Source organism: Acanthaster planci, unplaced genomic scaffold, assembly GCF_054643075.1.
Source record: "Acanthaster planci isolate LZ-2023a unplaced genomic scaffold, COTS_SCS Contig97, whole genome shotgun sequence".
Classification (NCBI taxonomy): Eukaryota; Metazoa; Echinodermata; class Asteroidea; order Valvatida; family Acanthasteridae; genus Acanthaster; species Acanthaster planci.
Window position 1 is genome coordinate 25,319 of NW_028257719.1, and position 27,788 is coordinate 53,106.

General features: G+C 41.5%; 1 protein-coding gene across 3 annotated transcripts; it reads right to left on the bottom strand.

The window, feature by feature from the left end:
• Positions 1–519: 519 nt before the first annotated feature.
• Positions 520–27,788, bottom strand: LOC110975659 (uncharacterized). 3 transcript variants are annotated; one of them, XM_087132133.1, is made up of 21 exons: positions 27,632–27,788; positions 24,186–24,477; positions 19,998–20,144; positions 18,998–19,682; positions 18,407–18,851; positions 17,968–18,040; positions 16,417–17,700; positions 15,728–15,896; positions 15,120–15,268; positions 14,690–14,968; positions 13,304–13,513; positions 12,019–12,219; positions 11,391–11,570; positions 10,544–10,642; positions 9,907–9,999; positions 9,583–9,697; positions 8,781–8,899; positions 7,410–7,523; positions 4,127–4,263; positions 3,568–3,736; positions 520–2,824 (listed from the first exon to the last, which is right to left on the bottom strand). In XM_087132133.1, the coding sequence occupies exons 2-21, from the start codon at positions 24,450–24,452 to the stop codon at positions 2,762–2,764; spliced, it is 4,998 nt and encodes a 1,665-aa protein (XP_086988259.1). In that variant the 5' UTR covers positions 24,453–24,477; positions 27,632–27,788; the 3' UTR covers positions 520–2,761. The 3 variants fall into 3 exon arrangements, with proteins under 3 accessions (XP_086988259.1, XP_022084014.2, XP_086988260.1); XM_022228322.2 differs by lacking the exon at positions 27,632–27,788 and adding an exon at positions 26,755–26,914; XM_087132134.1 differs by lacking the exon at positions 27,632–27,788 and adding an exon at positions 26,703–26,883.

A 27,788-nucleotide genomic window follows, 5' to 3' on the forward strand; every position in this document is an offset into this window, starting at 1 on the left:
AATATTGATTTCGTTAGTCGTTTCAGATTCGAATGCTGATAAGGACTCGTTTGTGACCAGGCTTTGTTAATTTGAAATAGTTCAGGGAATGATGCTGCCCCATTTTAAACAATCATGACAATGGATCACAAAATGCAAGCTATGTTGCCATGGTTATGGGGATTGGGGAGCAGATGATTTCTGGTTATAAACGTGTGATCGAGGTAAGTTGGGACGGTCTCCACTGCGTGGATTGACCAAGGCCGGATAAAAAAAGGAACGCAAGATTAATAACAACGGTTCCCTCTCCGGAAAATACGCTTTTGAAGCCGAAATTTGATATTCAAATTTCGATTAATATTATATGTATTGCATATATTTAGTCAGCAGAATTGCCTTTTCGGAAATCGAAATCTGACGCCGGCATCATTATTACACTGAGCCCGAGACAGGTTTTACACAAGCTATTTACGCGTTATTGCGGAACATTCCAAAGTTTGGAACACGAGCTCAACTGCAGGAAAAGACAAATTACCGCGGTTAACTACAAAGAAGTTTTATTTCATTGAAATCACGGTAAGTTACGGCATATATACAAACAGCATTAAAGCTAGTTATGTACAGCGGTACAGTACTGCAAGCGATCGAACGATCAAATAAAATCCATTTGAAATTACAGTGTCAATAAAGCGTCGGCTGGCTTATTCGGGTTACAGCCAATAATTTTAAATTTCAACACAAATAAATATCACAGTGTATTTTCTGACAATTTAAAAAAAAGTTAAACTTAACTCTGTACTTTCTCAATAGCTGCCCGAAAAAGTAAATGTTTCAAAAAAAATAATGAATTCACATGTGGCTTACACCAGAGAGAGAAAAAGCTTGGTACGAAATTTACTAAATACTCAAGTAAAACCAAATCCAAATTCAGGAAATACTATGGACCTCCGAACTGTTGCTATTGAAATAACCACATCCTTGTTACCATGAGAAATAGGAAAACAGAAAAAAACTTTTAGTACATCGTTAGATGTTATGTATTTTCCTATAAATGACTAAATAGAAAATAAGCAAATTATGGCATTTCCTCCACCTGTTAAACCAGGCGTAACAGAGAGCCTAAAATGTTAAAGCAAGATTGCTAGGGCAACCAGTTACCTAAGCATCCATCGAAATAAAGACTGACAGACTTTCCGATATGTCTCGAGGGTGGCAACGTTAATGGTTTCATTATACAACCACACGCGCACACCATTACCACTTCAACTCCATTAACTCGAAAATCACCTCCTACGGATCAAAAGGTAAGAATACAAGTCACCAGAAAACGCCATTTGAGATTTCCCTTATTTAAGCAAGGTGAGGCTTGATTTTTCAATTTCACGTGTCACTGTGTGGTCTTTATGTAGCCGTAATGACCTGTCTGCCATCCAGCTTGATGGGATATTAAGAGTTAAATTTCAAGCTTCTGTTGAGTAACATACGGCTGCAACAAAACACTACCCCACCGTTGTATGTGAGCATGTATTATCCTGAAGGCCCAAATATGGCAAACTCAATGGAGGTTTAATGAATATGTGATTTAATTCGAAAACAAATGAAAACACATCTATGTCTTTAAAAGTTCAGCAAAATCAACGATGTCAAATAATACACGTGTAGTGATGTAACACGGAGTACTATTTCCCCCGTTTTTCAGTCATGACGTTATTCTGTGATGAACATTATTTGAGATATTTGTAGCTCAAACCCAAACCCAAACCCAGTTTTTGTAATTGCAGTGAAGCCCAATCTTATGTATCAGTTACTCAGCTACTAACTCCATCAGTTCTCACTCCCACAGTGATATTTTCCGCGAATGAACAAACCTCTAAAACTTCGGAATATTTCGCTCTGCCCTCTAGCGATGTCATTTCAGTATTAACTCAGAATAAATGCTGTCCAGCACCCCTTGGTATCTAATTAACAATTTACCGACGGTAATTGTAACCTTTGTCTCTTGATGTAACAGTGATAAAACTCTGGGTAAATGCTATGTCAACATTCTATATTGGGCTTTTTTTTGGGAGGGGCTTTGCCGACGCACACTCCACACTCAGTGTTGTCGAGAGGATTGTGAGAAAAAGTCACAAGCTTATTCAGGTAGGACTCGAAATCCACAACCTCCTGCTAGATCAAACGTTTACAGCAATACAGTAACATTGATTACATACATGTAGATAACTGGCTGTTTACATTTGATTGACCTGATTACAAAGGTGCTGTTATCATCCACCACTTACACAGTTTAGATTTAATATTGGTAGCATTCAATTAGGTTGTTCTCTTGAAAGAATCCTTTTGGGGCTGATGCTCTGCCCAAAAAGATGAAGTTGGAAATGGATTTAATGCAACAAGATCAAGGCATGCATGGTACAAGGTATGATCCAGACACGAATTTTGTTGGGGAAAGGGCAAAGTTTTTGAGGGGTGGGGAGGCACAATATTTGGGAATTTCTTCATGAAATTTTTTGTGACCTTCTAATAGGATGAAAGTGAAATCGTGGGGGCTTTTTACACGCACTGAGGAGGAAAGCATTGAAAACGCCCCCCAAACTGGCAAAAACTTTTTGTCCCTTTGGGGATGGGCATGACCCCATTTGTCCCCATACCAACGAATGGTATTAATCAATCCTACTTGGTCAAATCACTTCCTTCCTGGGGGCATTACGGATAAATCTCTGTTGGGCAGGTGCTTTGTGGAGATCATGCTAAAAGTTAACATTTCACACAGATAAACCATTCAAAGCGACTGGGTTCTGTCTCGAGGATTCTTCTTCTCCAAGGGAAGTTTTTCTTTCACTTCCTGCAAACGAATCAATAAAAAAAATCAAAAACCGAAAAGAAGAGTAAAGTTTGTGAAAAGCTTTGAGGTTGAAGGTTTTAAGTGGTAACTATCTTCTTTAGCTCAGAAACACCATAAGGATCAAATTTTCACATTCATTTATGATGAAAAGTAATACTGTATGCCTCATGAAATTTCTTCTGTTTTGGAAGACCAGTCTTTCAAAAATAAAAATTCAACAATGCAATATCAAAATTCTTTCAAATCTCTGACAAAAAATTCAGAACTAAGAGATGTTTCTTTGAAAACAAGGGGGAAGGCAAAAATCCATGAAAACATTTCTTTCAAAAATTGGGCTGCCCCCTCAGTGACTGGCCCCCACAGCAAGAAACAGGAGCATGGACTTCAAATATGATTGACAAAACTGGTGTGATTGAAAAATGAAGGACTTCCCCCTTCCCCCTCAAAAAAAAATTGTCCGAAACAATTCAAACAAATACGGGCAATACATCTGACACATCCCCTCAGCCACAGCCCCTAACATACATAGAATCACATATGTTTCAAATGGGCAGCCTCACCGATGATGAATCCAGGTCTTGAATTGGGGGATAAAATGGAAATTTGGTGATGACAGTCCAAATTTTTTGGACTGCCCTTCCCTAATGGAAATACCATTGACCCGAGCGCAGGTAGCAAATTCAAATGTGTTGACTGAACAGTGAGAATGGAATGATGAGAATTATTCTCAACAAGTTTCTGACCTGAAGAAGTCGAGTCCTGTAGGCTTCCTCATTCTCCCTGTTTACTCTGGCTGGCACGGCAAACTCATGCCGTTTCAGGATGAGAGAAAGGTCGTCACACTTGTACTCCTCCACTGGGTCAATATGGTTCTGATTGATCAAGCTCACAAGGTACTCCTTGTAATGAAGTCTGTCCACAAAGAAAACAAAAATCAGATGAAAAGTATTTGGGATGATCAGAGCAGAACATAGACTGAGGAAGATACCAGAAAAATGAGGAGAAAAGGAAAAAAAGGAAAGGTTTGCACTCCTTAGTAGCAGAATCAGAAACATTTCACGTTTCCAACAGCAAATATGAGATTGCAGTAAGAAATATCTCATGGATACTATCCAAATGACTCTTGCAACGCTGTATTTGGGGCATTTGGCCATATATTAAAAGTTACATGTATATCTTGCCTTTTTCAAAGGTCGAGAATTTCAGGCAAACATTATACTGTCCACAAACGATTAAGCAGCGCCATGACATTGGGCACTGAGTGCAAGGTAACATTAGCCCCGCCCCTTTCTCTATACTCACTGACAGAGTGCAGCATTCACTACATCTCTCCCACACTGAACATCTTGAAGACCGTCTGGAGTCTCCCGCTGCTCCATTACACTACAAACTGTCTGTTGAGCAGCTGGATTGTCACGTTTATACTCAACGTTGTGTTTCTGTACAGACGAGAAAAGGGAAAGATTCAGTGCACAACATTACTAACAGGACTTCAACAGAATGAGGAATTTCTTTTACTTTTCAAATCTTCTTCCCTTTGCAAACCTGTCAACGACCCTGCTTTTGAAGTCAGTGTCCAAATGAAGGATGATAAAAGCGTCCATATGATGAACCTTTCTTATGCCCTTTTTGAACAACTTCACACTCTTCCATATATAAAAACTACTTGACATGATTGTAAGTGTATTGAAAAACACACTTTTGAAACATTAAAATTGTCCATGCTTTTCAGGACACAAAAAGGGACTCTTGCTGTGTTACTAAGTTAATATACACTGTACATGTACATGGTTCTGTTCAGATTAAGAACTCACCATTTGATCATTTAAACAATGAAAAAATTTGCTGTTGGCTTATTTAATGTCAGTGGATAAATGTTCAAAGGAGGGGCGGCCATTTGTGAGACATCACATTAAAGGCCCTGCCAAAAGTGTGTGTGAGTTTGTTTCTGCATTCAACAAACAATAGAGGACAATAAGGTCCCCGATTGACAGAGGGTCCCCGATTGACAACTGTGTACAAAACATATGGGTGGTCTTCTAAAAAAGTTAAAGTACAAACAAAAGAGGAACAATAGGGGGTCCCCAGTTGCAGGCAAATATACACTTATATGTGTGTGTGGGGGGGGGGCATTACCCCCAAGTCGAAAAAGTGGGGAACAAGTGGCCTTCTTGCTCCCTCCTTCCGCTGTCATTGGGCTTCTTGCTAGGCATTTCTGTGCTGGCAGTGCAAGTGCAGAACGTTGATTGGAAGCGTGTAATTCTGTGGTTGGTGCAGCCATGAAATTGGGCCCAAGGCTTGATAACTAAACACTAGATGGTTCACCTCTTGACATCACACGTTAATTAATCGATGGCTATGAAAGGGGAGAATTTTCTTCTTTCGTCTACCTTATGTCAAAACTTATGTCGAAATTTCCAAAAGAAATTTTTTTTGTTTTTACAATTTTTGGAAGCACTTTTCTTTAACCATAACCCTCCAAGGGTACTTGGATAGAAACCCTTTGAGTCCATCAGACGGCATCATTTTTCAAAGTGGATTGCCTGCCCAGTGTAACGAGATCCAACAGGTTAACTCTCCCCAAGGCCAAACAGCCTGGGAGTCTGTGGTTGCCAGTCACCACAAGATCCAACAGTGGCACTGTTCAATGGGACTAGCTCCCATTGTCTCAACATTTGTTTGTTCAGCCACTGCTGATTGCCAAGTGCATCAAAGAAGATCAGACTATTTTACCTGATACGCTCTGCTGTGTCTAGCAGGGTTAGGGTTCAGAAAGGTGATCAAAGTCAACTTGGTCCCTCATTCAGTGTCTCAACTCCTGAAAGTTTCAACTGTCCTAACTGAGACACAGATCTGTCGTAATCCTGTTAAAAATATCCTACATCCAACTTTTTTGTGGGCCAAGAGGATTTTTTCTCTTTCCAGTGAGCACTGGGCTTTGTGTTCACAGCTGTCTTAACAACATGTCTTTCGAAACAGTTTTCGCTCATTGAGAAAGCTTGTTTCAAATGCATTTTATGCAACACAATCTAACAGCTTTGAAGCCTCTCAATTATTTTTAAACAGTGATAGCAAAATCCATTTTACATATTCAAAATTAAAGTAAATACAACAGATTTAATGTATTGAATCAAAAGAGAAGAAACAATCTTAAACAAATGAAAAACATGACTAACAAAGGTGAAGCAATTTTAAGCATTTTGCCTATATTGTCTACGTTCTACTGCTGTTTTTCTTTAATGAGGAATTTAAATGGCGCCCAGCTTTCCATGATATGGAGCCTGATTAAAGCAGATAACAAGACCATCTCATGAAATTAAGAAGAAAACTGGCACAGCTTTCCTATTTATGGTAGGAAAATATCAAAAACATGGGCTACAACGAAGACTTCTATCGCTAATTTGAGAAACACTCATTACATATTAATGATATGCAAGTGACCCTGAAATGTCATGTTGAGAGTCAGGAGTCAAGATGGCATGTATAAAGGGCGCTTGGTTTTGCAAGTGCCACAGTGAAGGCTTGCTCAGAATGCTATGTTCTCATCCACTCATTTATTGTTCTATCCTTTGGCTTTAAATAAATGATTTTCTGCTTTTGCAATGAAATAAAACAGTCTTGTGTTCTTGATGGTTTTGGACAGACATGGCCATTCTCATGGTTACCAACATGTCACACGACACAACTTTCAACAACTTGTACTTCTTTCTTTCAGAACAAATGTTGTCAGAGGTATTTTGACGATAATAAGAATGAGCTTCCAGACATTATACAAATTTCATGTCCAGAATATAAATCATCCTTGTTGCAAGAAAACACTTCATAACAAAGCACTACCCCACAAGGCATACAGGCAAGCATGCACATTGTACGACGTGTCACAGGACGACATTACCAGTCCAACACACACACAAGATTTGACTCTACGTGTCTCAGATTTCTGCCCAATTCGCTTAGGAAAGAAAATGCCTCGTTTCCTTCAGGTGTTCTTTTTCTGTCAATATCTCCACTGTGTATGGGTTCTTGGATGGCTTATCTATCTCAAGAACCCTATATGTGTTAAGCCTTTTCTGTTCCTCATGAACAGAAGGTTTTGTACATAGACAATACTTGTGTTTTCATCTTCCTCAAAGGTTACACACATTAACAGGGGACAGTCCCAAAACAGGAAACAAATTGAATGAGGGAAACCAAAGGTAATTTGTTGCAAGCGCTGTGCAAAGAAACGTATGATACATGACACTCCCCGTCTGGAAAGGTAATAATTTTTTTCTTCAGGCAAGGTCCAGCGGGCTACAGAAATGATACAATTTTAATGATGTTATTACAGGAGGCAGCTGCTTCCTATATTTCCTCAAAGAGGATAAAAGGAAAACTATACATATATCTAATAACAGTGTTTAATTGAAAAGGGAATAGACCTCAGGTCGAAACAAACTCCCTAAATGCTTCAGGGTATAATCTTTGAGTAACTGTTTTCAGAGGAAAGATTCTTCCACTTAAATAACTGCACTGCATAGACCTTAGCAATCCTAGACTGGCAGGATTTCTGAGGTGTCTGCATTGACAAGATGGATTACTGTACCTGTAGAAGCTTCTGCAACGACTTGATGTCTTGATCTCTGAGATAGAACAGACAATCTCTAGGGTGATGAGCATGGATACCTTTGTCCCTGCATGACGCAAACCGCCCGCACTCCTGTCAGATAAAAGCAGACATCAGTATCTTGAGAAAATTCCTGCTTCCGTGTGATCAGATTGGAACTCACAGCTTCTCTCTTCCCTACTGAGTTTGTTTCATTTGTACATGTACATATTTAGATTGGACATTTCCATCTTTTCTTTGCAATATCCGATAGAGTGGAATGTTTCCTTTTCTTATACCCTCAACTAGACACTCTATCCTACTGAAGTAAGTCACCCAAGTTGCCTTTTTAAATATTTCCAAATAGATACTCGCAACTTTTGTCTACCCTACTGGACTCATGGACATGATGTAAAAAATCTGGAAATGCAATGCCTTTGTACTGACTAATACGGCCATATCCACCCTGAGCTGAAGTGCGCCCTCACTGGCGAAAGAAAGACAGACTGGTACGAAGATTTCCAACCGGGTTCTTGCACGTGTTCAACGTGCATGTGAACACCATATATTCTAGAATAAATTAATTGTGTACACTTGGTGTGTCCCGGTTAAACACGCACTAACTTGCGTGCCTATGCAGTGAGTCCGTACCAAAGGACTGTCAATTTCACATAAAAACACGTCCTCTTTTGTTCCGGCACAGAATGGAATACTGTGGTGAATACAAAGGCAACAGTTAGCTCATTTGCCATTGTATGCTGAAGTCACTCTTTGGGTCAGTTGGTAAATAGCACAAAGAAGCACAGCTGTGTTGTGTTGTGCACTGCACGAACTATCCCTCACAGGAATATCAGATTGCACTTTTGTGCTGTCCAACAACTGTGCCTCACTGTTTCATGTGCATCATTGTGCAGTAAACCAAATGCAGTGAAGAGGACTGCACAAAAGACCCTGTGTCATTTCGTGCTGGCAACCAACTATGTACACACTGAACCTGTGCATGTTTGTGTTCCATATAGGAAACAAATGCAAGAGAGTGACTGTGGGCACTCGTGCATATTTGTGCTGTTAAACCACAGGAGGGTTGACACCAACAAATTTGGATTTACAATAGCGAGTACGCTTTTGTGTTCCATTTATATTGGGCAAGGTATTGAAGACAAGATGGCCGGCAGTGGCTTTAGTGACCTCTGTGTGATGATAAAGCGCACTATGAGTCCAGATTTTCTACATGACTGACCTGAGCAAGTTGGGTGTTATTTGCATGTAAACTGATTGGATACATCAGTTCTGATTGCATAGCTTGTCTCTACCCTCCTGGACCCCGAGCTAGCTGAGTTTCAGTTCAATACTACCAGATAAGATACTCACATTTCCTCTTTTGTACGGACTGCTACAGCCACAGCAGAATTCATGAGTGCACTGGCCACACTTGAAGTGCATACAGCCCCCCTTGGCCAACTCATACCTCATCTTGCAGTGGGGACAATCTGTGGACGAACAGGTGCAGTAGAAAGTGAAAACTGATGTGAAGTCAATTGATTAGAGCATTCCGGGAGTTCAAGGTTGGTGTTTCAAACATGTTCTCACACGCTTTCAGAACAGTGCAGTCGTTGAGTCCCTCACCAGTCCTTTCACAAGTCCCTTTTTAAGTACAGTCACATGTCCCTCCATGAGACCACTCATAGGCAACAGGGTGACCATATGTTACCCACTCTGTGAAAATGAGCCTTAAGTCGCCAGAGCCACTTTGGAGTTAAAAGTCCTTTAGAGTAATTGTGCACAGTGTAAATCAATAGGAACCCACAGCATTTCTCACCATGGAGTATCCAGGATGCCAGACTGAGTGACACATCAAAACAAAGAACTCAATTTGCTCTTTCCAATACAAACGAAAACTCAAAAAGTGGCTCTGGCGACTTAAAACTCATTTTCAGACAGTGGGTCACATATGATAAAGGAATGCTTATGTCACAGTTCATTTGATGAGCTTGTGACACAGTTTATGACTGGATGATTAGTGATGGCTGTATGGACTTGTGATGGACTCCACAACTAGATTGAAACACAGCATTAATAACACTAATCTCCCCCCCCCTTTGAAAATCATTCTGCAGATGTTGCCTTAACCTCCCTCCACTTTCTGTAGAGCTCCGCCCCCTCAGGTGCATACCTATCCCATTCTCTCTCAGATGAATGGCTAGTCCCTCGGCTTGTCTATTGGGATCATTAGCCTCTTTCCAAGCCTGAAAGTCGGCACAAGATGTGTTTTCATGCTGATCCATCCACTAGGAAATAAAGACCAAAAAAAGCAAACTCTCTATTACAAAATGGAAAAAATGCCTTAATTTAATGAAAAAGGCTTTCTAAATACAATGGAACTTGAAAATAAATAAATTTCCCCCCCCCCCAACCAAAACCCCCAAAAACCTGATACTAAAAACCGAGATAAAATGTTCTATCTCAATGTGACTGTTATCGGGTAGTTATATCTTACCGGTTTCTTGCACTGAAAGCATGTGACCTTGCCGCATTCGTTGCAACGCATCTTGCGTCGACCTGGAGCCTCGTTGATGAAACCATTGCCACACTGACAACAGACAAGGATGCAGTCTTTACAGTCAAAACTATCTGTCTGCTTCAAAGCCAATTTTATTTAGGGGGAGCGGTTGGTTTTCATGTCATATTCTACTTGTCAACATTATAATTCCACAATGAACTTGTCCAAAGCAGAGTATTTATTATTTCCTGTCAAAACACCACAGCTACAATCCTTCACATGGTTGGACTATGCTGACCCTTAATAGTTATTTACTCAAGATTTTTGCAACACTTCTTGCTTCATCTTTGCTTTTTTACATTCAGAGATAACATCACAAAGTGATATTTTCTACAATGCCTAGCCGTGGCACAAAGTTGCTCAACCTCCACAGACACATGCAGACCTCTGTGTCTGTACAAACTCAACTGAAATCACTCAAGTGTTGGGACCAGTGCAGATGTCATCCAGTAGTGCATAAAGAATATGCCAAGACAAGTTTCACCATGCTCCGTATTATGACACAGGAAATTCCTGTATGTTTACAAGTCATGCAGTGTGAAGCGGTTGAGAAGAAATTTCCAAAATGACTTACGTGAGCGCACCACCTAAAATTGTCTTCTTTCATCAGATTCCAGTCTCGCATCTTGGTCTGAAATAACTGATAGGCTTCAGCTTCAAGGATACCTTTCAGCTGTTGACCAAAAAACAGAACATTGTAACATTTCATGGAGACTAAAGTGAATGAAACTTAGAATACATCAACAGAAATATGGATGTTCACCCGCTGTTAACCCCTTTGAACCGGGAACCGTCGACAGCCGCGGCTTTGTGTGAGGAACAGTGCATACATGTACCACACATACATTCTATTCACCATGCAGCTGCGGTTTCAATGGGGCCTGCTGCTGGACAGAGCTTTGCATTCTGGGCATACCACTGCCCAGCAGTGGCTGTCACAAGAATCCTGGCGTTAATGGGATAATCAAGACTGCTTTTACACATAGATGCATATTGAATTATGCGTTAAAGCAAGGTAGCCAGTAAGTAACAAAGAGGGACCGTTGTCTACAAGGGGCCCTCAGGAAGAAGATCCAAAAGAAAAGGTCTGCTTTCTGACGAAAACCCCAGACGAATATTAGGGGAGCCCACCGAATCTGGTACGGACTGAGACCCAATCCACATGTCCGATTCAACTCCGAGTTGCAGATTTGGAAGGTGAGGAAAGAACCATTAAGTGGACATAACTTTTTTAAAAAGTGTTTCTGTCTTGAAACTATGCGCTCAAAAATTAAATCCCATCAAGTTGTCAAGAGAGAGCACTGTGGAAATCTGGAGGATATGTGGCAAGATCTCACCCCAAATGTTTTGTTTCCCATATCAACAAAACCCTGACTACAACCCTGACATACCACTGAAATCTACTAATTCTAACCACCTACCAGCAGGTCAAGAAATGCGAAGTAACTTGCTGTAGCATTCTGATCATCGCCACGGAGATCTGGCTGATCACACACGGGACACTTGGCATTTACAATATTTCGAGTGGTGATGACGAAGTGGAAGTGACCATGAAGACATTCCAAGCAGATCATGCACTGACAGTTGATTAACGTACTCAACTGAAATATCAAGCGGTGAGAGAAACTGAACTAGAAGCAACCTATTCACCCTACTCTTTTTTAATTCAGGCACTTTCCAGTCCTGAGACAATCCAATAGCTGCATTACCCCGAGTAGCCCAAATCCCCAGACAGTAAACAAACAAACTACCAACCCCAGTAACAAACTCATTTCCGTTTTCGGGAAACAGAAAAATCGGTAAAATGTACACAAAATCTGTACTTCTTATAAGGCTGATTTCTGCCCAAAGATAAAGATTACGCAAAATTTGCTTTCACAACCAAAAAATCATACCTCCACGTTTTTGGTGAATTTCTGTAGAGAAATATGGAAATTCCATTCTTGCTGGAGTAAACTGAGAACTATTGCAATGGCAACAAGAGATAGTCACGCTTTGGTCAATGTCAGTAAGGGCCTTTTATTCTCCCATGAAACTGTGTATACTTGCCTTATTCATAGGGAACTGTGCAAAACAAACTTGACATTCCTTTTCCAAGAACTGTTTGGCTCTTTCAAAATCGCCGCATTCCTTGGCTGCGATGATTGCATCACCAGTGTTGTATTTTGCCATGTCGATCAGTTTGGTTGCGGTGATAGCGCGGCCCCAGCTAGGCAGCTCAAATTCAGCTAACAAGATGCGAAGTCGCCTCTGCAATGAGAAAATGCGCTACCTGTGTAATATGCCAGTGTGCCAACAGGAGAAGTGTGTCAGACTTATCAAGGGCCTGTGTGAATGTAGGAAGAAATACCAGACTTATGCTACTCGGGACTTAGTGAACGAGGGAAAGATATATTTCAGACTTATTTCTTAGGTGAGTGTCTATACAACCAAATTTGCTCTCTGAGACGAGGCGATCAGCATGGGACAACACACCTACATGTACTTCCGTCATTTAATTACAGCAGACTCCTGCAATTGTTCGGCTAAGAAGGAACACTGCATTAAAGCCAGTTTATACTTCAGACAAATGCAAAAGCTAATCAAATTTGACGCCATGAAATATTTGCAGTGAAATTGACTTGAGTTAACATGTTTTAAACTTTTACAGATTTACAGCATGGTTACTTGATCTGATGTCATAATTTCACATTCGTGATCACGTTCGTTCCCATTGTGAACAAGCCTTTAGCACTCACAATAACAGAAAAATCTCAGGTGTTTAAGGGTACAATTGTTCATTTGGTCGTATACAAAGTGAACCAGTACTGTGACCATCATAATCAATGCATTAAACAGAGCTGTTGACTTGAATTGCTGACTCAGACTTACTACATTTTTGTCTTGAGACTTGCATAAAGAAAAAGTTATTTTGACTTACAACTCGACTTAACTTGGAAGAAAATAACACATTTGGCTCCTTGGCATTACCAAAATTTGTTGAAATAAACATAAGGAAAACAAGTATCTTTTACTTTTTATGTGCAAAAGCAAACCTATCAGTTTCATTATACTAACATCTTATTAGAAATATCAGTATGTTTAACGGTCATGACAGAAAAATTTAGGTAGACAGGTCAGACCTGATTTGCTAATCATTGTACCGGTCACGCTATTAAGTACATTGGAAAAATTGTACAAACAATTTATTAATTATAACGTACATCAGGCAGGCTTAAAAACATGAATTGGAAAACTTTATTTGTGACTGGACTTGAACTGTAGAGAAATGAATTGTCCACAGCACTGGTGTGACATGTCTGGAGCATGTCTAGAATGGCCTTCATGCACCAACCTCAACTGTGTCAGGGTGTCGATCCACACCAAGGTCAACAATCAGCTTCTCCTGATATTCCACCTTCTCGGGTGTCCAGATGCGGTCGACAAAGTCCTGGGCTCTCTCTTTCTGAAGTTGGATCAATACACCGTCCTCTCCTCCGTCGCGACTGCAAAGCAACTCACACACGCGTTTGTGAGGGAAGCCAAGGTCCACTAGGCTCAGGACCTAAAGAAAGAGGATTCAAATCCATCAGCACCGAACAACATTAGAGGTTTCACATGTTGTGAAACCTCTACTGTTGTTAAATGTATAGAAAATGTTTTGAAGTCCCTTCTTAGTTGACTGTGGTGGAAAGTGCAATATTTGCTACATTTAATATTGTTGGTGCTTTTCTGAACAACTGAGAGCACTGTTGCTGTGATATTATTCTGGGAACATGCTCCTTTCAGTTTTGGGATGTCCCATCTATACAGTAAATCCAAATTTGTTCATTATTGTGAGTAAGGATCCTTCACCAGCTCAGTGTCATAGAGTTATGTAACAAGACACATCAAAGGAAAGAAAACATATGACAGCAAAATAATAAAAGTTCCAGCCATTGTTTGTACTGGAAACTGTAAGACTGAGGCTTCTGCTCAAAAATAAATCTGAATTTTTGTCACAAGTAGGACAATTTGCGTTATTAGCATAAAAATAAGAAAGTACTAACATACCCTTTTAAATTCAAAACAAAAAAGGAAAAAAAAGGGAGAAATGCGACCTTGTTAATTACTTGCTGCAGGGTGGCTTGAAAAATGCAGTGCACACAAACAGGGCATTTTCAAGATTTTCAGTTTTCAAAATTCTTCAAAAATTCATCATTTCAATTAATGGACGCTTAAACCCACACGAATGACTGTCTGGTGGCTACTCTAACCTGACAGACAAAATCTATTGACGCCCGAGTATTTCAGCGAGACCAGCAGCCTTGTAAAAAGAGCCCAGATTATGCGGTGTTATGAAACTTTCTTTTGTTTACGAACCTGGCACAGTGCGCTGCTGACCTCTTTTCAATAGAGGCCAGATTAGCGTGCAATGTTGCTGTGTGGCTAATCACTGTGGTGGTGGAGGGCTTTTGTCCCCGGTGGTAATCAGCTCGCTCTAAATGCCTCAAACCGTGGTATACTGTTTCAAAACAAGGCTGGATTATCTCCACTATTGAGAGTGAAAACATGTTGGTAATGCCAAGCAGCCTGGTCTTTTGTTACGAGTACGGTCTTTTGTTACAAGGCCCTGTTCCCTTTGTCCGATTTCGGAGACCCCAGCCACGCATATAATGAATACATTTCCGATATCGGAAACCCCGGCAGCAAGTGGTTAATGAAATTACATTGCAAAGTCCCTTCAAAGTAGTTCACTTACCCTACTCTGCAGGCTAGTGACACATTCTTCAACAGCTTTCTTCACACTGCCAAGATGCATCTGGAGTGCCTGTTTCGCTTCCTGCCTCCTCACCATGCCAACACTCTTCCCAACCTCCTTCTTCAAGTGATTGGTTGCCATGGTGGTTACCGTGGAGATGTAGTCATCCCAGTTACCTTGGAGCCAGAGAAGTTCATCGCCTGTCTGCCCTCCATTCCCCTGCATCTGCTGTGAAGCAGCACTAACCTCTTCAGGTAAAAACCCTTCATCTTCCGCTTCCTATTGGAAGAACAATGAATCTTTTGTCAGCAATCTCAATGACACCGCAACAAAGAATTTCAAAGTTCATCCCTAAAGTCCAAGATTCATCAACTGTCTCTTTTGCTTTTATCAACTTATTGTGCCTTTTGGAAACAATCTGACTGCCCACCCGCAACATTTGAATGAATTCCAGGCTCTGAGATCGCTGCTCGTCCAATCGCCTCTTCTCTTCTGCCCACATGATGTGAGGACTTCTTGGAGATGTTGACCTCACTGGGGTCGAGACTTCCTGTGGGTGTGGCTTTAGGAGAGCATCACCTGTTACGGTCAAAGCCAAAGAGAATTTGAACCATTTAAGTGAAGTTGGTGTGAAAATAAAGGTATTGCGGCACCCATTTTCGGAACACCCCCCGGAAATGTTGAACACGGATAAAAAAACATGATACCAGTTGAATGTATTAGCCCTTTTCTGAGATGTTCTCCTTTATGTTGATCTTGATAAATGCCCTGATATAGTGTGATCCATTTACTACACAGAATTTTGTGTCAAGTGGAAAGCAAACGTTTGTGGGTAATTTGAAATCTAAACATCAGCAGCACAAAACAACAGTTGGCACTGATGTTATACATTCAGGAAAGCTCATCTGATCTCAGACAGGTCTCCTGATGAAGCTACACCAATCTGCCTCTGCCAGGGCCTTCGTTTTCTGGGCACTCAATGCCAGGCACTGCTAGAGGTAGCACAGTTGGAGTGGACAAGTGTTGGTCAGCACTAACCTTGGCTGGGTGCTTGTTTCATCCGAGGTGATACAGGGGCGTCTGCTGGAGCCTGTTTCAATTCTTTTTTGATTCTCGGTGGAGGCGATGGCATCTTGGCTTTCTCCTCAATCTCAGCTGCCATACGACTTTCATATTCTTCCTTTGCCTTTTGTTTTTCCTTCAGCATCTGAAAGAGAAACACATCCAGTGGTGAACAAGAATTGCACACAAGGTGGTACGGCAAATTAGCCATGGAAAAAAGCCCAGCCAAAATATACACGGTCCCAATTGTAGCGAATGATGAGGAATCAACACTGCAGTGGAGAAACTGTGCTTACTGTGAAACAATTTCATGGGTTAACTGACAGTTACTGATTTATGTTTCAAACAAAAGAAGACAAAGACTACTGAAACCATCTTCTATCCTGAGAATGTTTGGTATAAACCTCACACAGCAATTACACAAAATTGAATATTTGGATGTCATACATGTACTTCTTGGATACTTGTCAAGAGACCTCTGGAATGTCACAAAAATAAACTATGTCTCAACAGTTGGTCTAGAATCTCTCATAATAGATTTGCTACCTATCAATAGACACAAAATAATTCACAGAGTGAATCAGCTCCAGGCAGTGCTGCAAAGATTTGCTTTGTGCCTAGTAGATGGCACAGAGCCTCTGGAAAGTGAAAATGGTCTGACTTACAGCCTCCTCCTCCATCTGTAGATAAGTGAAGACGCTGATTGTCTCCGGCTGAGTGGGTGGCAACGTTGGAAGAGTCACAGCTGGAATGTCTGCCGGAGCAGGTGGTTCAGTCCGTGCTGGTCTCACACTGGCCTGGTACGAAGGCTGCTGCAGTGGGCGTGGCATAGCAACCATGGATAGAACAGGGCCTAGCTGCTGACCTAAAGCTGCCACGGAAAGTTTCTGCGTGGCACCTGTTGGCATGGGAGCTCGGCACGTCATGCAGACGGCTGCAGCCGAAGCTGTGTTGTGATTGCCGCACTGCAGGCAAACCCAAGCTCCTGCTGCTGACTGGCTGCCATTGAGGGGTACTTGGCTGCCGTCTGGTGCACCTGTGACCGTGGTTGCCGCGCTGATGCGATTCATCATCTGTTGAACTTTCCCTGGCTGTGCAGTCGGGGTGCCATTACCCACCACCAGGGGCCTAGTTGGACTGACTGCTAAGTGATTTCTGACAGAGGGCGTTGGGCCTGATGTAGTAACTGACCGAGACTGAGATGACTGAGTCATGGGTACAACCACTGGTGGCTTTGCTGGAATGGAAGGCTTTGATGTAGGCTCCTCTTGCATGAAAGTGAGTGGTATTCCAACAGACACAGGCTGTGAACCGGTCGATTGATTAACCTGCTTGAGTGGCTCCACCCCACTGGTTCCTTGATGATGCAGTCTGGTGGTGTTATTTGTGGTTGTAACATCGGTTGGGGGGTACTTTATCTGAGTTGCAGGAGTGGTGCTTGATTGCTGGGAAGGCAAGTCCTTGTAACTCTCTGATGGTGGATACCTGACCTCAACATTCTCTCCTTGCAGTTTACTCACAGCAATCTCTGCTGAGGTGGACTGGACTTTTGCCAGTAATTCTAGATCTTTTTGCTGTTTCAAGATCCTCTCGTGACCGCTCACCAGGGAGCTCATTCTTGCCGCCAAGGTTTCATACACGGGGGAATTGGGGTCACAGGTTATCATGACATTTCGCTGCACTTGGATCTGCTGGAGGATCTCAATGTCCTTCCGGACTAGAGCTTCAATTTCTGATGTCAGATCTCTCTTGGAGGAGGGGAGTGAGTGGTAAGCTTTAGGAGACACGGGAACACATGAAGCATCCACAAATGCTGAATCAGATTGGGATCGGACGATTGTTTCCTGGGGCGGATGTTTGACATCTGATTGAATCTCATTTGCTTTGTCCAACGTGAAAACATCATCGCTCGATGTAGCTTTTCCTTCGGGTATCTGGGACACAGAGGGCTACAACAGAAAAAATCAAATGTACATCTCACAGATTAAACTTCACATTACATAGAAGTGTATAACATGTATAAGATAGGAAACTCCTTCTCCACATGGCACTATATTTCGAGTAATTTCAAACAAGATGAAACATTCTAGTTTGATCACTTTGCATGCATCTAGTCTTTCTTCTGGAAACCCTATCACTCCCAATACTCCTCAATTAAATTCGGACTCTACCATTACAATAACATTTGAGGTTGGCCAACCATTCAATACACTCACTTCCTTTGCTGTTGATTCTTTCTTGACAGAGCGTCTGGGTGCAGGGACTGGTCTTTTCTTTGCTGCTGCAGGACTACAGTGAGAGACCAAGACAGAACAAAAGTTCAAATGTGGCTGCTAATGGTTAGATGTCCAAGTCTTGAGCAATACTGTAAGACTCTTCCGAAAATAGCAAGCATTTGTTAAGAAAATTGGCGACAGTGAAAAGATACTTTCTCACATTTTGATTCTGATGTTAGGCACACAATTCAAAACACTTCTATTTGTAGTTTGGTGATGATATACCAGAAGGAATGTGGCTAAAGCCTCTTTGGTTTCATACTTGATCATTTTGGGTAAACAGGTACCAACCAAAACAAATATTTATACCAAAAATTGAAATTAATTCTGCCATTTCATCAAAATGAACGCTGACTACGGGATTAACAGCATTGCTCACCTTGCTTCTGTCGACTGGGGAGAATCTTGTGAGGAGGTGACATTGACTGGAGACAGCACAATATTTTCAGGTGGTGGTTTGTCAACTGGTTCTGAACTCTTCGCCTTCAGTGGCTGTCTGCTGTGATTCTGCCGCTGTGGGTGTCCATGGTACACCCTGTCGCAATCACTGCAGTACTTGCCACTGCAGGTGGAGCTGCTGCAGTCTGTGCAGAATACAGACGACTGCTGAATTCCGCACACATGACAGAGAAGAATGGGCACTGGTGACTTGGACGTGGTTGCATCGATAAGCGGGGTGGGCTCAATCACTTTCCGCTGGTGGGTGCGCCGGGTCGGATGAATATGCCACTGTTTGTCGCAGGATTCGCATCGTAGTCCAGAGCAGGTGCTACACTGAAACTTGGCGGTAGTTTTACCACACATCACACAGTCACTGGACTTGTCTAAATTGGTAGAAAAAAACTGATTTAAACAACTTGCAACAAAATGTAAAGTTCTAACCCCCAAAGTGTTAATGTTACTTGCGGCAAAACATTGCAAACTGAAGTGTACCCTTGTTGTACTTTGCCCTTTGAACAGTTGCGCATACCTGTCCCAATTACAGTGTTCTGAGAAATTGCCTGAGACAGCACTGGTGTAGATTGCTGTTCTGTGTTTGAAGCTGTTGTCTGAGGCTGCGTAACATTCTTAGGTGTCTTTGTGAAGTAGCCAAGCCCAGTTTCCCCCTTGGTGGGCATGGAGCGTGGCACTGTATCTCCTATCCTGTGCACAATGCCCTCAACCTGTGATGCTGGATTTGCAGAGGTGACTGGCTTAGGTTTGGTGGGAGCTTCAGCTGAGGCTGGTCTGGGATCATGCTGAGCATCACTGCCTGGTGGCAGCTCAGATGCAGGCGATCCAGATTCCTTGCCTCCGAGGTCCAACAGTTGACAGAACTGCTCCAAAATGTCTCCCTCGGGAGGTGGTACCACATTTTCATAGATGGTCCTGGTGCCGTGCGCCTGACGTCTCAGAAAGATGTTCTGAGGTCGGCCTGTCGGAGAGTCGCCAGGAACCTGAATCATGGCCATTGTTCCCTCCAAGCAATCCTTGACACGGTAGGAATGAGGGTGCTCTTCCTGATGATACAATTCCAGCTCTCTCCTGGAAATTGCCAAGTCAGCTGTTACAATGGCAACCAGATCCAAGTTGGGTGATGCCAGATCTGAAGGGAAACTCAGACCATCTTCTACCACCTCTGAATAGCCCATAAGCTTCAAAACATCTCTTGCACCCTGCGCAAGAAAAGAGCAGTGGAAAAAAAAGAGGTACATGTACATCAAATCAACTGTATTTACCTTAGCAGGATCAAGCCAAAAATGCTACAAATTGAGAAGCCAAACAGTAATCACCAAGCTTACAATGTAAAAATGATGCATGTTAATAATTCTTAATTCATTTTGAATACATTTGAATAATATCTCAGTTGTCCATTTTCCCAAACACCATTGTTCCTTTGACTAATATCACAATTGTTCATTTTCTCAAACTCAATTATTCAGTAAGAACTCATCAGTACATTTAGTAAATAAAAGTGATCAACTGCCTACTTTGATGATGTCTACTCTGGTGCGGAAGACACTATTTGCAAAGTAGATGCACTTCCACAGTGGCGGACGTTCGGGTTTCAGTAAATTGCGCCCGTACTTTTCCAGGAGTCCTAAAGCTGAGACTAATGTAGATAGACTCTTGTCACCCTGCGAAAAAGATGACAAAAATGGAAATCAGAAAAAAATTGCCAAAGCAGAGAATAAATTTACACAAGAACATCAATGACAAAGTAATTCTTGATGTTTCCCTGGTGGCTAGTCTTGCGCCTTGTGTGTGAAAACTGTCGCTTTACTTTGCAACTACATGTACAGGTACTAATTGACAAAATCCATTTCCTTTGAAAAATAATTGAGCGATTACATGTACATGTAACGGGTTCCAGACCTGCTTCATTCAATTTTCTACATATTCAGCCAGGAAAGATTTCCCCAGCACAGAAGAATGAGACTTATGGGCAACCATTTCTTCTGGGCACCCTTCATCATGCAAGGTACCGGTACATTACAGTAAAAATCAGTTGCAAGTGTTCAGAGCCATACACGCTTGAACTTACAATGTTGGTCATTCTTACAATCAAGAGTCAGTGCATACGGTGTGAAAAACAAAAGCGGCAGAACAATTTCAAGGGGGGGGCAGTTGTTAGACCATCAGGCATCAGCTATTAATGCTACATTGTATAATAGGCCCATCCATTAAGTCCCACCCCATTGTATGCCATGCAAAAGGGGGGGTCCCCAGTCAGAAACCTCCCCATCCACCACCAGTGGTGAAAACACACCGTTTTTGTTCACACACAGACCTCTAGCTTCACACAGATTCATAATGAGAATTAGAGATAAATTTTAAATAAACTCTATCAAACTGAACAGTCAGGGACATACATGTACATGTAGGTCAATTCACAGAAATATAATACTACCTTACCCATGCTTATTGTCCCCACACAGGACACATAGACACACTTTCTTTCAGACTTACTGTAAGTAGATTACAAGGCCTGTGCCAGGTACCTGGGTACCCGAGTGCCCGCCCGTCGATATCAAAACCTTGTTCCATTTTTTTCGGGCTGGGCACCAGTAGAAAATTCCACATGTAAAAACGTATGTGAACCTAAATAGTGAATTGCCAAAGAATCATCGTGCCACTGAAAAACCTGGTACCGCAGTCATAACTCCAGTCAGAGCTTGAAGGAGATACTCTTTTGTTATAAATTAAAGGTAACACAATTTTCGTTTATTAAAAAGGTGGGGGAGATTCTAACGTCTAAAACAATATGCCGCTTCCTATGTATGACAAAAAGAGCCCTGTTTCAGGCACATGGTCTGCCAGGATTGTGCCCAATGCAATTTGTCATTTTAAGGGCATCCAGGTAGTCAATATTGCCATATAACAGGTACCTGGTCCAAAACAATACCCATAAACACACAGCCCTGACTATTACAGATGTTGTTTTGAATAAACTTACCTTTGTGTACAAACCCAGGATAAAGAGTATATAAACTGTCTTTTTAAAAGACTTTTTAAAAGTCTGTCCTAAAGCGGGGTGCCACAATGTTGCTATAAGAAACTACCCATTTAATCATAGGCTATGTCTGACGCACGAGCATGATATCATTTTCAGCCGGTGAAATCCATGGCCAAAAAAGTTTCAGCCCAGAAGTACGAATTCTAAGTAACTATCACTCAAGTATTGCAGTGGTATTATTTGAATCAGCAAAACTTCCCTAAAAAGTGGTGTTAGCGTTGATGTCCAAACAGAGGCTTATTTAGCCAGAAATTACACAACATACAGTGCATATAAAAAAAGTGGGGTTTCAGTGAGACATTGCTGATTAAAAGTTGGTTGAAATCTCTCCTTGTGGGTGAAAAAAACCCTGGAACAGGATGACAAAACATGAATCATGTACAACAGCCAGGCATGTATGCATGCATGTGAAATGCAATTTTAGAAACTGCAGTTCTTCCTCTTGACATTCTGCCAAAAGATTCAACCGGAAGTGGAGATTGCTTGCCGAGTGCGTGGGTGTGTTTAAGCTGACACACAGTAAAATATAACTCACACATCTAACTGACAAGCCAGTAACCACAAAACCCAAGACAGATCATTGATATAAGTGACAAATGTAAACTTGAGATGTCTGATCCAGACAAGTTGCTTGGCGCAAGCATCTCCAGTCATTTCATAACCTCAATCAAATATACACGTACATGTACTTACATAAAATATTCCACACCATTTGTAAAACAACAGGCAAGTTGCAAACTGTAAGCAGCACTATATGCAATCTCTGAACTAAAAAAAATAAATGTACTACAGGTGCTGTTAGCACTATATTCATGTAAAAATTTTCATGTTTTGCTTTATATAGGGCCTCCGATATATCTACATGTACGTCAATGCTGACCACTTGTACGTCACAGCACAACACAAACAAATATCCCTGGATTTCAGGGATGGGTCAAATCTTTAAAAGAATGTTCAAATGCATATAAATGAACAGAATCTAGGGACCTGACCAAAATTTGGGCCTCGTGCATGTGCGTCAATGGCCTCCTATCATCAGGTAACAGGGCTCCCTAAAAAGCTGGAACCACATATGCAAAATAAACCAGTTATCTAACTAAGGAAATTTAATCAAGTCCCCAGGGGGATACCTTGGTTGACCTCTTCCTGTTCTCAAGACCGGCTAGTAAAGCAAGACTCAACTCTTGCTGTGCTCCTTCTCTTAACAAGGACTAGTTTCGTAACAGGCTTCCTAGTAATGACTCATGCCTTGGAAATATCCATTTTACTATTTTTTTTCTGCACTATCCTATTTCAGATGGGGCAGTCCAAAGAACGTGGGCGAGCCTCACAGTGCAGTGCCCTCTGACACAAGCCTCCCACTCATTGCAAAGGTACTAAGGATTAATGGATCTATTATGGCAGCAATGCCAATTTCAATAGCATTTTAACATAATGATGTCAGGTTTCTTTTTATTGTACTCATGTGCTTTCCAGTGGCAGGGAGATACATGCACATGTCACGTACACGTAGGACATGATCCATCAAGCCCTCATATGAAACTGTGCATATTAAGAAAGTGTGATGTCATGTTTTGGGTCTATTCTCAGTGAAGGATTGAAGGGGCATTTATTTGCATTACAGAAGCCAATAATCAATAGCTTGATGTTTGTACATGTATATGAATGCAAGCTTTGCACTGATTGGCGAGTGTTTGGCATATCAGCCTTTATCCTTATCTGTGTATGCAAGTGTTAACTTTGCTGCAGTGATATCGCTCCATCAACGATTTGCACACAGTGGTACTTTCCTGGCATTCCAACTCAATGACTGAGGTTGAGCCGACATGTGGACAAGGTATTTATAAATTTTGGCCAAGGGGTAAATTTATCTGTGAGCAGGGGTGTAGCGACCGGGGGGGGGCAATAATTTATTCCAAATTCCAAATAAAGCCTTGGTTGGCAAATGAATCCAAAAGTGGTACATAAAGTGGCATTTCCCCAGAAGCATGAAACTTAGAGTACTACGGATTTCCATTTTCTGCACTGTGTGAATTCTACACGACACCAGGTTGGCGAACAAGTTACCAGTCAGCAAATTGACTCTGGCACAGCCCCAAAGAAAATGCCCTCACTACACCCCTGTCTGGGGTTTTTCCTCCCAAATGTAAAACTGCATATTCTTTCACTGTCAGCACTCTGCAGCAGGTCTGTTCAGGCTTACAAGCTGAACTTCCATTGACATTTTTGAGGAATCCTTGTGTTCACTACCAGCAGCATATCAAAATATTCATAATTCGTTTGACTGTCCTAAAAAACACATACATCCAGATTTGGCATTAGCAACATCTTACATTTAATTGTCACAAGTATCTCAAAGCCTCCAATTTGAGGTTGGAGTTTTTGGAGGAGCTGTGGGCGACGGCAACTAGATGAAAATGAGATCATTCCACACATTCCAAGAGTGGAAAAGGCCTGCAACAGCTTGGTTTGCAGGACAGCAACTAGTTAAGATAGTGTGTGACCAGAATATCACAAAGGGGCTCGATATAGTGCAGAATATATTAAAAAAAAAGAAAAGAAGGAAGGTCAAGACAAAACTCGAGTTGCTGGGAAAGTATTGAAGCACTGCTTTCACTTATGCTTGGCCTCCTCTCTGTGCTACGAAAGATGGCATTCTCACCCTGATGTTCTTGTTTTTCTTGAGGAGGTCAGTGATGCTGATCTTGGAGAATTTTGCGGGCAGAGGGCAGTCCACCTGGACGATCGTGTCCACAGCCTTCTTAATGCTTTCTTCGTTCACCGGCAGCGCTTTCATGTAGTTCTCCACTTGCACATGCAGATCCTTTACATGCTGAAACCACCCAGAGCCCAAACTTGTCTGTTCCGTGTCTGAAGGGACTTGATAGGCACCCGGGTGATTCCATTCTACAGCAAGGGGGTCAGCCATCCTAGATCATGTACATGTAACACGACTAAACGAAAAAGGAACAGTTTAATTGGTTACAGTTTAATTGGTTACAGCAAACAGCATGGATAGAAACTTGAATTGGGTGCTGTCGTGCAGTATGTATTTTGCTGGTTCGTGTGTGCACCTTCCAAGTTGTAACAGCAATTCATGTACAATCAATTCCTTCCAATATGACAAGCTGTGACGCAGTTGAAACTGGTCATTTCACTTTCATTTGTAAAGGAAGACACAAATGTTTCATTTTTAAATTCTAGTGCAATGTGCTGGATGTGAAAAGTGTAGATGCAAAACTGAGTAAATTAGTGATAAAAAAATTGCACAAATAACCAAGATATTACTATTAGGCAATCAACATAGATAACTTGTACGCTGTAACTGGAATTGCCTTAACTTAAAACCTAGTTTCCATATGGTTGTGACAGGATGCCAACCACATGCAAGATGTCAAGACACAGTCAAAGAAATGTCATTTTACCAAGAAAATTAACCAAACAGTTTCCGAAACTTGTAAAGTTTTTGCTGGAAACGGTTTCCGAAACTTGTAAATTTTTTGCTGGAAATGCCCTAAGATATACCTCTTGTCTTGAAACCAAACTGATACACCAATTTGATGTAGTTCATTTATGGTCAGCTGTTTTGTTCACAATTAGGGTGTTATTTTTTAGTAATACAGAGAAAATGGGCAAACTGTATGACAGTAAGTGCCAAAGACATTGTTGTGCGCCAGCCATGCCAGCATACAAAAATACATGGTCTACTCTGGTGAGTCAATACAGACAGTCAGCTAAGTTGATAGCTGTCCCTATTTGTGAAATTTGCATCGATTGGGAAAATCCCCGACAAGATGTTTCCATTTATCGGCATAGCATCACGGGCCCTTTGGCAAAGCTGTCAGCAATTTCAATGATATCCAGGCTTCTCACATGCATGCTGTAGGAATTTAGGCCTATTGACTTCTCACATCTTGGCATGTTGTATGACAACCATTCCAAAATTACCTTTGGAGTCCATGTACGTGTAGTCTTCCTTTTTATAAATGAGGCGGTGCGGTAATCCAGGAGTTTTGCAAAAAAGTTTTGCCCATGGAAACAACTGCAACAAGCGTGCGCATACACATTGATCAAAGAAAAGATTGTTTTCCCAATCCGCTGACTGGTTGGTATGCATGTACATCACCATGGTGATTGTTTTCATCATCACGGTGTGGTTATTACCTGCTATTTTGAAATCACACTGCGATTGGTCCAATTTGCTTCCATTCCAATGACCAATCATACATGTAGCTCAGCTTTCATTTGGATGGGGTCAGGAAAACATAAGGAAAAGATAGGAGCTGTGTTACAATCGGTCAAGCTGTCGAACAGCTGACAGTTATTGAGAGTACATGCTCAGTCTAGTGATGCTTCTGATTTCTGTAGTGTGGATGGGCAAAATGCTCAAGAATTTCTCCATTTTGATGAGGATATAAGGTGAACAAACCTCCCCATCTGACATGTATGAAATTTGGTTGCACTAATAGCTGTGATGGACATGATTGAAGGCTAAGTTGTCACAATCAAAACAGCCAAAATGTGTATTTAGAAGATGGATTTGTGCCGGAAAGGTGTAAATTTTTGGATTTTTGTCCTTCCCGATGTGTATTTTAATACTGTTAAGCTCAGTGGTCGCATGGTTAAGATGTCTGCACTAGTAAACTGGAGGTTGTGGGTTCGAGTCCCACCCGAGTACGCTTGTGGTTTTTCACAAGCCTTCGGGGGCATACACTGAGTATACAGTGTTAAAATACATGTCAGGAAGGGCAAAAATCCAAAATTTTGCCAAAATATGTTTATGGGAATTAGTACATGGCTATCTGAAAGGTTTGCATAAACCATGTAAACCTTACAGTTCAAGAAGTAATTTTCCTCAATTGTAAAAGGGATAATTTCTCCCATTATAACAGAACTTCCCGGGAGTGTCCAAGAACTTTAATTTAAGAAGCAAAAGTAAGGATTGCTCACAGCTCACCCAATCACGCCCAGCAGCGTGCGAGCCACTGAAACGATTGGTCATGTTGGCTTGTTTGCCAATTATTGAATTAGTTAATGCACAATAGGCCTAGGCCTAGCCTAGGCCTATTGTGCATTAGTGTTGATCTAGTGTCGATCATTGAAAAACAACACTTTATAAAACCATTGAAACCAAACTCTCTCACAAGAATAATGAACGAGAATAACGAAAGACTCTAACTTTTACTTCTAAAATCTGGCACAGAAACATCTGTTTGTCCTGATAAGTTTACCTTCCCAAACAAGGTGTCGTACTTGTTCATATCATCAAGAACGGCGGAAATGAATTAAAATTTATTTTGCAGAAACCGAGACGTCATACAAACTGGGGCGAATATTTCAAATGGAAAACTTGAGGGAGGCGACGAAGGGTGCCTGACTATTTGTGTTACCTCACATGACGTATGCAAATTCGGGAAATTCCTGTTTCACACTTGATCCCAGGGAAATGTACTCTATGGATACTGATAATAATATAGCAAATCATCAACCTCGTATGCAAGTCGGTTGGGGATTCCCCGGCTGATTTTGTCATTGCACACTCAATCACCAATACATGTATTAATATTCGACCAGGTACAGTGGTTAGAAAACAACCACGCCGAAAAAGAGGTTGTATACAACTTTCAGTATCGCCAGATGTCATGGCTTTTTGTCGATGTGAGTTGTTTGCAGCGGCATAAATCCACGCTGGCGACTAAGGGGTGGACTGAGCTGACGAGGATTAAGTTGTAGGCCTTTCCTCAAACACTGCTGCATTCTGTCTGACGGTTTAAGTTGGAAATAACCTAAAATACGCATTTCCGAATTCCCAACATTAAAGAGTGAGGGTGATCAAGTGGGTCAATCCCCTGGTTGCAACGTGAAGGGATATGATAATTTTATGCTCCGAGAACTCAAAGTAACTACTCTTTCATACTCTTTGGAGTCGCAGCGCTATGGTTGCTTTTAAACCGAACTTGAAAGGTGAATAATCCACAGGTGGAACAAAGCTATTTAAATCAAATTTTCCCGTGACAGCAAACTTCTGTAACCTTTAGCTCTTAAAGGGGGTGGAACAAGGATTTCAGACCATGAGACCGAGTATTTTTTTATGAGATTTTTACTCACCGATCTCTCGCTTCCACCCGACGACGATCCGTTCATCATGCTGTTTGTCTTTATCAGATTGCGCATGCGGTAAGCTCACCAGTGGCAAAGATTGCTCCTCAGTCTTGGTTCGACCATTTTTGGTACTGGGGATGCCAACTTTACTTGTTTATGCACG

What these genes read in the sequence shown, in the direction of transcription:
- LOC110975659 (XM_087132133.1), bottom strand. Translation starts at nt 24,452, where the DNA reads ATGGCTGACCCCCTTGCTGTAGAATGGAATCACCCGGGTGCCTATCAA. An exon ending in AAGAATCAACAGCAAAGGAA is followed by an intron (nt 17,701 to 17,967) that starts GTGAGTGTATTG and finishes TTTCTGTTGTAG; the next exon opens with CCCTCTGTGTCCCAGATACC. An exon ending in GCTTTCAGTGCAAGAAACCG is followed by an intron (nt 9,698 to 9,906) that starts GTAAGATATAAC and finishes TTTATTTCCTAG; the next exon opens with TGGATGGATCAGCATGAAAA.